The sequence below is a fragment of the Drosophila gunungcola genome, chromosome 3R, assembly GCF_025200985.1.
Source record: "Drosophila gunungcola strain Sukarami chromosome 3R, Dgunungcola_SK_2, whole genome shotgun sequence".
Lineage (NCBI taxonomy): Eukaryota > Metazoa > Arthropoda > Insecta > Diptera > Drosophilidae > Drosophila > Drosophila gunungcola.
The window spans coordinates 30,137,587-30,150,375 of record NC_069139.1 but is presented as its reverse complement, the minus strand read 5'-3'; the positions used below and the strand labels follow the sequence as shown (position 1 = coordinate 30,150,375).

The following is a 12,789-nucleotide window of genomic DNA, read 5'->3' as shown; positions in this document are numbered from 1 at the left end:
ATTTTGAGAAAGGTATCGTTTTCGTCAAAGCTGATGAGGCCACCTATTGAGTTGCATCATGCCGGACCCAAGGCGCTCTACAATCCTTAACAACCCGTCCACGCACCTCCTTGCTTGTCAGTACCAAAAAATGCACAACTTTGTTATTTAAAAGACGAATTTAAAAAGGTTCGTTACATCTGTTGAGGCTAATGGTCGTCCTGGCCGTGCCTCGTTAATTTGTACAAACAAATTTAAATGTAGTTTTCGCCCACAGTAGTAACTACCTTCTTTACTTACTCTGAATAAAATGAAGTTACAATCCTTTGCCTTTAAATACAACACAAATAAGTTTTGTTTTGTTTTGTTTTTATTATTGGTGATATTAGGTTTTTCTTCAAGAAAATGTTTTTTGTTATTATGGGTGTATTATGCTTAGTAGGAATTATTGTTGCTTTATTATTTGCTTTTCACTTTACTGTATTATGATTTGTGATTCTATCAGAATGGTTTTGCACAACAAGATTTTTACGCTTTGTAGTATTTTTACGTTTGGAATGTAGGTAGTTTGAAGTTACATTTTAAAGGTATATTGTAATACGTTAATTGCTGGTAAATGGTTGTAATAGGCATTACCAATTTACTGATTGTGTACCAACAATTTATAAGACTTTGAATTGATTTTGTATTGCACTTGGCAAACTGCAAAACAGAAATATAGAAAGCTGCTATCACAGTTTTTTTTAAGAATAACATAAAACAATGAATAGTATGTTAAGAGATGATTTATGGAGAAACTGAAAAAGATAACAAGTTTTGTGGGAATGGGAATTGCCGATTAGACTTTTACTTTAAGTATATCAATTATACCAGTTACTTGCCTTATGTTTTGTTTAATTTTAGTTTTAATTACTTTAAAGTTTGCTCGAAAATACATGTGTCGAAAAATTTTCGAAAAAATGTGTCTTCAATTTTGAACATGGTATTTTAAAATTTTTTTTATGTTAAAGGACTTTCTATAATGGATTTCCTTAAAAGTATTTATATTTTATCTATGTAATTCATAAGCGTAAATAGTTTCTCAAATATGTGTCCAGACAGTTCGAAATCATTGGATTGCTACTGGTGCTTTTGGAAAATAAGTTCGTCGTAGGATCACAACAAATCAATCGAGTTGGTCTGGGCTCATTTATACTTATATATCAAAAAATATAATTTATAGACTTCGCTCAAGTGATTTGTTATGGGCTAAACCGCAACAGACTACTGCAGTGCCATTTCAAAAACTCACTCAACTGGAGGCAACTTGAGCAAACATTTGAAGATGGGTCGAAGCATTCAGGTCATTTCAGTTTGATGGACAGTAAAAGGTACTCATATGCAGCTATATTATATATTTGTGTTAAGATAGAGAGATAAAGAGTAACACAAATAATTCAATAAATGTTTACGTTTATAAATAATTTAGCACAATTTCGCTTTACGTTTTGACAAAGTGGTTGGTTTTAACTTGGATCCACTTAAATGTAAACAATTAAAAGGATTACCAAAAAGGTTCCGAACACTGAAATCAGTATCCCAATGCTAGCTAAGATTTTACCATATGCTTGTATATAGTACCAAATGAATTTTCCGGGTGACCGCATCCGGCACCAAGACCCCCAATGCTCTAACCTAAACTTAGCTTAAAAAAGTCACGGACTTAAAAACTAAATTCATTTTAATAAACAAGTAGAGTTGCTTTTGGTTACCACAAAAATGACACGTTTAACAGACTTTTCTTTGCTGAGAGAGAATTACGAGAATTGGCTCCCGATTTTTCATAAACATAATGCAAGCATCATTTCGATTTAACGATGGTTGGGGAAACATTTGTAAACATAGTTTCGAATATCTATTTTAAGGTACTTTAATATTGTAATTTTATTAAGTTTAGATTGGGTTGGGAGTTTTTTTTTTTTTGTAAAATTTAAATTGCTTATAAATTTAGAATCAATTTCATGTTTTCTCAGTTGGTAAGTCGGTTGTTTATGTTTTTATTTGGGTTTGTAATTTTTTTTGGGAGTACGTTTTTTTTTTTGTAATTTAAGCGTAAATTGAAGGGTAAACACTTAACATTATACCTATATCGACCTAACGGTTTTGTTTAGTACTCCCATGTGCCACTACTTTTAAATTCGTTTACTGCCAATTTGTAATGTTATTCGTTTTGACACACGCATGCGAAAAAACAAAATCAATTTTAAGTGCCTTGCGTTTTTCGCTAATTTACATGGCTAGGAGTTGCAAAAATGTACAATTCTCTGCCAATCAATAATTCTATGTACAATTAAGTTTTAGGAGTGTAAGTCAGTTAGGCATAAATGTGTAAGGAGTATCGTTTGTGTTATCGTCGTTTTCTTCAAATGAATGCATTCGAAGTTTTTACTTGTTCGTTCATTCGATTCCCCTTCCTGTTGACATGTTAGCTAAGCTAGCCTATTAATTAGTGATTGTTGTATGCATTTTTGTCCCATAATAGCTTTACATTCCCCCTTCATCTCAAAGACCGCGATTCGAAGACTTATTTCTTTGTACTAGTCAGCAACTGAATCCCGGGAAGCCTAGTTCTCGCTGAGGTCCTTGATGGCCTGCAGTATACGCTTGACATGGCCCACCTTGACCACGCCCAGATCCTTAAGGTCACGCCTTCCCAGAGTGAGCAGCTCCTTACCGCGAATGTCGTTCTTCAGGAAGCTGTCCACATACTCGGAGAGTTGCATCGTTTCCAGCCAGGTGACCACCTCGTTGACGCTCCAGTTGTTGGCTGCCTCGCGGGTGTTGGTCAAAGGTGGCTTAAAGGCCTGCTGGCCGGCGGTCGAGCCGGAACGCAAACGCACCCAGAAGGGTCGAGACTTCCGGCGGCCATCGGGCTGCGAAAGAAAAGTATGCTTTTAAGTACGACCGAACCTTTCACAAATATGTAAGACATTTGCTTTATTCCAAACCAACCAAAAGGCTTTTATTTAAAAGAAATTTATAAAAGATTAAAAAATTATTTATATTGTACATGTTTTTAAAAAACAAAACTCAGTTATTTTTGTTTTTTAGTTTAGTAGACTGTCTGATTTCAAAAATAACACTTTATATATTTTAAGTTTTTATAACGTTGTTCACTAGTTAATGACCATTTTATTTTGTATCTCGTGTCTGGCTAACCGATATAGAAATTACAAGAAATCGCTCAAATATGTTTTAAAATAAACATATGTTTGTTTTTTTAATGTTAAAAAAATAATTTTTTTTCTAAAAGAAACACAAAACAATTAGTAAAGAACGCTAATTTCGACTATCACCGACCATTTGATACCCGTTACTCAGCTAACCAATTTCAAACCCATCTGTCAAACTGCATTGGCAGCACTACACCCGCTTTCCTCTGACTGTCTACAGCAGCGATCACCACGCCCTATCAGTAAGCATTGGATAGGATTTTGCCGGCAGAGCAGGGGCAGAGCGGCGGCAAAGAACTTAATTACTTGATAGCTTCTAAAATAACAGCTCGACTAGCATCTACAATGTCTCAAAAGACATATCAGACTTTCGCGTTCCAGTGGGCGTGGCCTCGTGTTGAAATAACCTTGCCCAGCGTATGCATAACTAGAATTTCGAATCCCTAGCTTTTATAACTATTCGAGATCTCGACGTTCATACGGACAGACTGTCAGACGGAGAAACAGACGGGCATGGCTAGATCGACTGGGATCCTGACCAAGAATTTATACACTTTATGGGGTCAGAAACGCAATTCTTTTACTCTTCGAGTAACGGTAAACAAAAACTGTTCAAAACAAATGTTTAAAAAAAATGTTTTCTTGCATATTCAGATAGATACATACTTCAAGAATAAGATCTTAAAATCTTGAAATTTGGACGATTAACGACCAAAATCCAGCCTTCACTTGGATCACAGAAAAACAATTTAAAGCTTCAGTAAACATTTTCCAACATCTGTTTGAAAGTTTCTTCCAAAGCCCATTATACTTTCCAAGAAAAAATGTTAGAAAAATCAGCAGGTTACCGGACCAACAAGTTAGAAACCCCCATTAAGCCCTCGCGTGGCAATTGGTCAATATTATTAGGGAAAGTGTTTTTTCTTTGGCTTGGACCATGTCTATAAAAAAATTGTTACTTGTAACTGTTAACACTGTGCTTAAATACTGAGATAATTGTAATTTTTCCCAACGTACCTCTTCGTTTGGCGCCAAGACATTGAAGTAGGCCCGCAGCTTGCCGTCGATGCACTTTTGCACGGAGCACTTTTTGAGCTCCATCTCCATGTTGGCCAACGCAGCGCTGAGCTTGGTCTCCAGATCCTCGCGGAGGATCAAACTATGGCCCCGATCGCGCAGCAGGGTGCACGCATCGTCGTACAGCTGGCGAGAGGAGTCGATGACCTCCACCAACTTGGTGCGCAGTGAGGGTCCTTCGAGCAGCTTGCCCTGCGGGTGGATGGACTCCAGGGCTTCACTGGCCCGACAGGCCACCTCGTAGAGATCGTGTTGCAGGGCCGGATGCGAAATGATGAGGAACTTGACCCACTTGACCAACGAGCTTACGGCTTCGATGAAGTTAAGGAGCACGTAGCATTCGCGTTCGGAGATCACCTCGTCCGTGGATATGGCATGTTCCGAGGCTGTGGAGGATGCATCCCTTTGGATGGATATACTGTGCTGGCGCTGCTTCTCCTGCCAGCTCTTCAGTGAGAGCTCCAGACTCCTGTTCCTGCACAACATCTGGACTCGGTTCTTGTGCAGGATGCGGATCATTCCCGGGGGCTGCAGCCAAGCCTCGCCGTCTACCTGGATGGGTATCTCCTCGTCGCCCAGGATGTTGATCTGCACGCTCTGACACTGGGCAATCCGATGATGCTGCAGGTTGATCAGCCGCGAGGCGGCCATCTGCACGGATCCAAAGACAGCCACCACCTCGAGGACTCTGTCATCAAAGCTGGGCGGCAGGAATATGTCGTCCTTCTTACTGCTGCCCCAGAAATTAGTGCCGCCCATGAAGCTGGGTATGTTAAGGATGACGATCCCCTGGAGTTCCGGCAGCGGAATTCTCTGGCCATCGCACTCCAGCTGCACGCGTTGCTCCAGATTCTTGCAGGTCTTCTGCAACAGCTGCTTGGATCCCAGTACACCATACCACATGTAGTTGCGGGCTCGGGAGCGACACTTCTCTGGGTGCTCCTCCCGCTTGTTGTGAAAGTCCAGCGAGATCTTGGCATCGATTCCGATGCCAAAGTAGTTGTTCATAACACACTTCTCGTGGTAACCGGCCAGGAGTGTCTCATCCGGATCCATTAGAGGGCTGACAGCGGCGCAGAGGGTATCGGCATTGGCCAGAAGACATTTCGATATGAAGCCACCGCCATTGGCAAGGTCTGAAAATGATGCTTGTTTTGAAATTGTCTAATATAATTAATTATTATATATCCTTACTTGGCCAGTTGGGCAGTCGCACCAATGGATTGATTATGGGCAACTTGCGATTGGTCTCCTCGGTGGGCGTCTTCTCCTTCTCCTTGCCGGCCCTCTCCTCCTTGTCCTTGTCCCCGGCAGCGAAGTGATCGAAGCCGAATAGAGTTGAGCCCATGAACAAGCTCGACTTGGAACCCTTGAGGGTCTGCAGATTCGGAAGTGCTTCGTTCGGCTGCAAGAGAGATGCTGTGATTAGTCGCGGAAACCAAAAGCATGGACAAGCCGAGTACGTGTCAAAGAGCAACCGGAAAGTCAGCACTAACTACGAAACAAAGAAACATGTGGATGTGATCGAGTGGGTCTCTGTGTCGGTGAGTGTTCCAGTGTTGGGTGACTTGCAAATACGACGCAGGGTTGGTAAGTACTTTTTGAGGGACAGCGGAAAGAGAGATACAGAGGCGGAGTAAGTGTAAGTTAGTCAGAGCACGAAAGACAGCATACTACGTAAATTCAACAAAACAATATAAATCATAGAAGGTCGGGCATTAAGCAGAGGCTACTTGTGTCTATTGTTTTCGTTTGTATGTTGGTTAACAGAGTTGTATACTTATTGGAAACTTTGCAATAATACTACGCAAAAGCGAACTGACGCAGGTGCTGAGGATCTGCAACCGGCACTTTATAATGAAGATTTTTACAGAGGGATTGTTAGTTTTGTAAGACCCTTTACAAAATTATATTTGTTACCTCAATATATTAGTTGGTGTTTCAATTGTTTTTTGTATTGCAGCTATCATATATTTCAGAAATGCGAGTCTCGGACGTCTACAACTAAAAACTCTCATAACGATTACAAAATGTTTAGATAAACTTACGCTGCGAGAACATAACTACATCTACATTTGAAATCCCAATTCTCTAGCTTTTATAGTTTCCGAGATCCCTAGGTTTGGAGTGACAGACGGACATAGATATATTGACTCTATTGTAGATTCCTTCTTCCTTTTACATACTTTCAAGAAATAAATTATACCCATTTCCCCTACAAGCAGATTTACTTGTATAAATTCATTTCGGAAGCATACATTTGGTTTTTGTAAGGGGTCTGCTTCGGGTAAACCGAAGATTTACGCGAATAGTCAGTAGTCCAGATATTTTCACTTGCTGGGGAATTTACACATCGAACAAACGAAGGAACGCAGAAACGGTTTGGGGTCGCAACACAGGTTGTGGGGGTGATCCGGTGCACTGGCACTTCGGACCTCGACCCAGATTTTTGGACTGGCTTACCAGAGGAATCAGCGGCCTGATAAGCGCCAGTGTGGCTAGGCGAATATCTGGCTCGGCCACCACAAAGAATCGAACAGTGAACAATCCGTAGCCGCGCTTGGTGGCAACCTTTTGGTTTTTCTTCTAAGAAAATGTATTTAGAATGACTTTGCTTTTAAAAATCTTTTTTGGTTATATCTTTAAAACATTAAGGGCCTCTATACACAGTCTGATTTAATTGTTTTTCCTTGTTTTGTTTTATGAACGTAGTACTTCTGCCTTGCAGTTGTACTTGAAGCACGAAGTATTATACAAACTTGGAACAGCGATTAAAGACTCTCTATTTCTCTGCCCATTTATGTAATATGAGTAACTCATTTATTGGCTAAAAAAATAAAGTGAATTCAATTTTTTTAATAACACAAAATGTATATAATTTCGAATGTGCGCCTAAAAATGTTTTTCTTGAGGACTATGAGGTTTTAAAAAAATTTTATTTATAATTAACTTACTTTTTCAAAAATAACAAGGAAATAAGTTTTGTATTGGATTTTTAGAGACCTGTAAATTGATTGCAATAATGGAAGTTTTGGCTTGACTCTTGACTCGAGGTCATGGTAATTTTTAGCAATGGCTATGATATTTCTATAACACAACGTATTTAACTGTCATTTCACTTGCGCTCTCTGGGGAGCTAGTTTCGTATGCACGTCAAATCAGACACATCATCTATCAACAGGGACAAGATAAGGAGCTTTACAATTGGGAGTTGCCAAACTACTGATTTTTAAAACGAAGTTTCATAGTGTGTGAAAGCTAAAGGTATTGTCTGTTGAATGCTATCCACTTTTTTTTGGTTTCGGCTTGGAACTTAAGCGACCTGTAAATAAATATATAAATCGAAGTTTTGGCTTGTTCTCTTTAACATTAGACTTAACATTGCCTTTGTAATGCCTAAAAAAATCTTTCAATCTTTCAAATCTAAGCTAAGAATCACAATATGTAAATAATTTAAATACAACGACATTTTTCAGTTGGATGGTGCCATTGTGTTGAGGAGTTTGAGTGTTGGTTTAGAAGATCCAAATTAAAGCTCATATAGTAAAATGAATTTTGGAATACGTACCAATTGTTTCTGTGCTATTGTAAATCATATACATGGTTTATTTGGTTTTATTTTGTATTGGTTTAGAATACTGTTAAATGTTAAAATAAACTAAAAGTAAATAAAAAGTGGGAAAATAAAAAAGGAGTACAAACCAGTTGAAACACCATGTAGGGTTTGGTATTATTGTGAATGGTAAAACTTGATACCTTTGGCTATTGTTTTCAAATAAAAAGAAACATTAAACTAAACTTCTATTTGTTAAATTAAAAGCACGAAATGTTTAAAAATAAATAAATATTGTGTAAGCTGCAAAACATAATACGTGAGTACCTGGAACCGAATTCAGATTTGTTACAAAACTCCTTGGTGGTTGGTAATTGACTGTGATTTACTTGTACGAATCGTTACCTACAATCACTGTTGTTAGTGTGTGGCTGTATGAGAGCTGCATTCTGCACTTGCATTTGCACTTGACACCAATTGCTCGCCTGACACAATCAGAACTTAAGGACTTCGAAATTGCCGACGATTTGGTGCCAGCTTAGACTTAACATATCGCAGGCATTTAGTTAAAGTAGCACAACTCAAAATGTTTAAGTGATTAAGCTTTAAAGAAAATACTTTTTTCAGCATGTACCATATTGGAAAAACTTTGTTTGGTGATTTAGATATTATATACAAATTTAAAATATAATTATCTACTGATCTTTTTTACTTTATGAAAATATTGAATCCAACCAGAAAGTTCTGAGAAATATAGCTTCGTATTTTGTATTTGTCTAATAGTTGGCTTTATTTTATATTAAGAAGTCCTCAAAAGTTTCTTTTTTAAGACATTTATTCAATAATTTTGACTGCCTTGATCGAGTCAAAAATATATTCTTTTCATTTCAGCGTGCTGTGCCACTTTGGTTAAATGTGAGCAAAACGGGATACGAGTTGTAGAGAGATGGTAACATAACGTGGCCTGCACGTAAACTCACCTTGAAGAGGCTGCCGCAGCTGATCCTGCGACTGGCGGCCGGCGAGCTGCTGAGGAAGCGGGCGTGCTCCGGGTCCAGCGCCAGCTGGTTGGGATTAAAGCCCGAGTGTCGGCGATCCTTGTCCTTGTCGAACTCGCGGACTGCCAGCCCAGGGGCGTGGCTGGAGTGGCGCCTGATTTCTGAGGCGTTCATGGCTCGCACGCCCAGCATTCCGGAGCAGGCCATGGACACGGCCGTTGCTCCGCCGGAGGAGCCCGGCAGGAGCGTAACCGTGGGCTTCACGGAGTCGCCGCGCAACGGCGTCGGCGGCCTCACAACAACACTTATCTGTGGATAGTTGGGATTTACATCATCAAAGGATTCTTTCTTACACGACTCATCAAAAGTAATGCGCTTTACATCTTGTCCATGGCCCGATTTCTTCGTGGGCGATGTCGACGTGGTCAAGATCGTATTCACCTTCATGCTGCTGTTGACGTTGCGCACAGCGGCATCAACGTCTTGTATTTCAATTTTGATGGCCGTCTGCGTGGACAGCTCGTCCTCGCTGGTGGTGGCCAGTGAACTGGCCACATTATTCGTTGGCGTTTGTTGGGCGTCAGGGTCATCACAATTGTGGTCGCCGCTTCGTTGTTGTTCTAGCATTAGCTGCTGTTGAGATACGATTTCAGTGGTTGTAGTGGGATTGGGTTTTTTTAGTGAGATACGCTTTTTGGGACGCTTCATCGGGAGCAGGATTATAATTAGTAGTCGATGGTTTTTGTACATTGCAGGGTTGGTTTTTGTTTGATTTGGTTAGTTCGATTTTGGACGGGTTAATATTTTGTTAGATGTTGGTTGAATCGATTGAACAGCCGTAAAAGAAAAGTTGAAGAAAGAAGCAGACGTAGAGCAACAAAGAGTTTACCATAAGTTGCCATATTTCAGCACTGCCGACAACCATACGAAACAACTCTACAAACGCTCTATTTACACAAACTAGACATACATCTAACCCAACCTAATCGGTAAAGATACCTACCTTGAAGCTCTGTCGCGCTATATCGTTACCTTCAACGAACTGCGCCAGACTACAGAAGCGCGGTGGTTCCCGCATTTTTTGGTCGTCACATCGATTGTCAATCTCGAAAACGATATTTTCGAATCCGAACTGCTGCGGATTGTCATCGCTATCCATACGCGCCAATCGCGCGATTCTCGGCGGAGAGGAGTTACGCCTTCGCGGATGGGGGTGGGCCCGGCTCAAGGCGCCTAACGACTTTTTGCGGGGGGGTTTCGGTGGCCCCGCGTTCTCCGAGCAGAGAGTGGTTGTGTCGTCGGTCAGGGTATTATCCTGCAGGGCATAGGTTATGTCGTGGCCTAGTACAGAGCTAATGTCGTCCATGATGCTCTCGCCGGGCATGGCCTCCGTCTCATCACTTGTCTCCGGAGAGTCGATGTGGGTGAAGTTGCTGGCATCCATGTTCTGTGTGAGGTGGAAAAAGGTATTGGTGGAGGAAACAAATTCGGATAATATAATTGGCGCCCCCGGAGTGATCTATGTTCTTGGCTCGAGAATTTTACCGTGCCAATAAGTCTCTATATGTTGTTTACGCCATTTGTTTAATGTTTAAACATTTACCAAAACAAATGTTTTTAATGTTTATTTAAAAATAAAAAAATGGAACCAGAAACGTATTTTAGTCTGTCAGCTCAAAGTTTCAAAGTTATTTAAGATGTGATGTGGATTCTTACAGGTCAATTAAGAACAAATGGTGGAACGAACATATACAAAGTGGCCCGTTTGGTGGTTGCTTTTTGAACTTATTATTTTTTATTATGACTTTGAAAGCGCCACTGACCTTGCCAGTGTGTCAAATACTTAGTAAAAGGCTTGCGGTCTACGAAATGGTTAAATTAACGCTAGAAGAATGGACCGAAAGGCGCTTGGTGGAAGATGAGCCTTAGATCAGGTTCATTTCCACCTCGGTGGTTAGTCAATAATGTCAATAACATTTACTCTTCTCTCTATCGTCAGTCCATACGCAGTCGTCAACCAATGGAGATCTAACAGCAGCAGTCCACGGGCACAGGTCATACTATACTAATGTCTTCTTATCTTACATTATATCTTGCGTCAAGGATAATTGCTATGCCAACCATCCAGAGACGACTGACGACCTACATCACGAGATTGAAGTTACCATTGAGGACATTGAAGACCATGCCAGCCGGTCATATAAATGAAATTATCTTTCGCAAATAAACCGCAATGTTAGGGCTTTTCAAATAAATACATATTTTTAAAATATCAACCCATTTTGTTTTTATAGCCATTTTAAAACACATCAGAACGTAAAATATCAGATTGTTACAATTGCTTACCTGGATAATATCACCCACGGTTTGTCCGGCGTCGTGCTTGTCGAATATTTCGGAAGCCACGCTGCACTCTTCATTGCTAATGGCCGAAAGAACGTCGCTGGCCTCGCCACCCAGATCGTCAGAGGAGGATTGCTCCTGTAAAAATCAAATTTGGTTAGGTTATCATCATAGGGATGGAGCAATTCGAAAGATGAGACACGTACGGTGATGGTCTGTGCATCGGTATCAATGATTGTTATACTGGCGCTTGTGTAAACATTTTGGGAGTTGGGGGTAACGACAACGCCGGGTACCTGCAGGTTACAAGTGTGTACCAGTTTCTCGGTGGGCATGCTGTCCTCCTTTTCCACACACTTGTCCTTCATGCCATTTTCCACATTTTCGTCTTTCTCCTTCTCCTTTTCCTTGTCCTTGTCCTTGTCCTTGTCTTTGTCCATTTCACGGGTCATATAGTAGGTACGTTCGAAGACCTCGTGCGGCCGATAGTCGGATAGGGGGTCTACGATCGGCTCACCCGTGTGTATGGGAACCCGCAGGAAGTCCACTTTGCGTTCGGTGGGCGTGTTACCGCCACCATCACCGCTGGGTGACAGACGATTACCAGCATCATCGATATTGGCTCCACCAGTCAGGGACATGCGACTCCTTCGGTATATGGTCTCCCCATTGACACCCTCCTCGATCTCCTGGATCACCTCCACTCCAGAGCTCCTGCGGCTATCCGCAAATTGACGCGGAGCCGGCAGATTGATACTGTTAAAGAAGCTCTCGTCCACGGAATCCCGTCGTGTATCGGGCAGCGGAGATATGCAGGTAAGTCGAGAGGTTTCCATGGTGGGGGAGATAATGTTGATGGGTGGGATTATTGGCAAAGGAGAGGTGCAGGGCGTTGATTCCCCGGAAGTGTTAGTGGGTAGCTTCAGTGCCTCAAATGGCGTGATCGAGAGCTTGCGCTGGTAGCGTTTGGGACGCCCCGGCTCCGAGTGCTCCACAACATTGTAGATGGCCCGCTTGACACTGTTGGCACGACACTGGAGCGCCTCCTTCTCGCTGGAGCGAAGCGACCGACTGTTCCTGCGCTCCTTTGTGTTAATTTGGTCTTTCTCCGTCTTTTCAATTGATATGTTCGGGTTACTGGGGGAGCGGAAATTAAATTACATTTTGCTCTTTTTAGCTATGGTCATTTAAAAATTGCAGTATAATTATAATTATAATGAGATAAGCAAGAAAACTTTCAACTCGAAAAATTCGTTGAAAAGTGTGTAACAGGAAGAAGGAGCGTTTCCGACATTGTAAGTGATCAGAATCACTAGCCGAATTAATGTTCGGAAACTATAAGAGCTAGAGGTGGATAGATAGCAAGTTCTAGTAGCGCAAGATTACTTCAAAACTTGGCAACCCAAAAATCTAAAAACTCTGTAGAAATATGGTATAAATTTCTTCTATATTAACAACACAAAAGCTATTTTTCAAATCGATTTAAGAATGAGACACGAGTTTGCGTAGAAACGGACGGACAGACGGACATGGCTGTCCTAGTGATACTGATCAAAATATATACTTTATAGGGTCGGAAACGTCTCCTTCACTGCGTTGCAAACTTCTGACTGAAATTATAATATCC

General features: G+C 41.1%; 1 protein-coding gene across 11 annotated transcripts in view; it reads right to left on the bottom strand.

Annotated features, from left to right (window-relative positions):
* Positions 1 to 337: 337 nt before the first annotated feature.
* LOC128252914 (diacylglycerol kinase eta) overlaps positions 338 to 12,789 on the bottom strand; it is a 56,071-nt gene continuing 43,619 nt past the window's right edge. For 5 of the 11 annotated variants that reach the window (XM_052981115.1, XM_052981122.1, XM_052981123.1 and 2 more), the window contains 7 exons: positions 11,369 to 12,299; positions 11,166 to 11,300; positions 9,823 to 10,266; positions 8,802 to 9,521; positions 5,463 to 5,673; positions 4,209 to 5,404; positions 338 to 2,891 (listed from right to left, as the gene is read on the bottom strand). In XM_052981115.1, the coding sequence (XP_052837075.1) occupies positions 2,583 to 2,891; positions 4,209 to 5,404; positions 5,463 to 5,673; positions 8,802 to 9,521; positions 9,823 to 10,266; positions 11,166 to 11,300; positions 11,369 to 12,299 (3,946 nt within the window). In that variant the 3' untranslated portion in view covers positions 338 to 2,582. Of the gene's footprint in view, positions 2,892 to 4,208; positions 5,405 to 5,462; positions 5,674 to 6,731; positions 6,855 to 8,801; positions 9,522 to 9,822; positions 10,267 to 11,165; positions 11,301 to 11,368; positions 12,300 to 12,789 lie in introns of all 11 variants that reach the window. The other 6 variants (XM_052981126.1, XM_052981118.1, XM_052981121.1 and 3 more) reach the window with 6 other exon arrangements.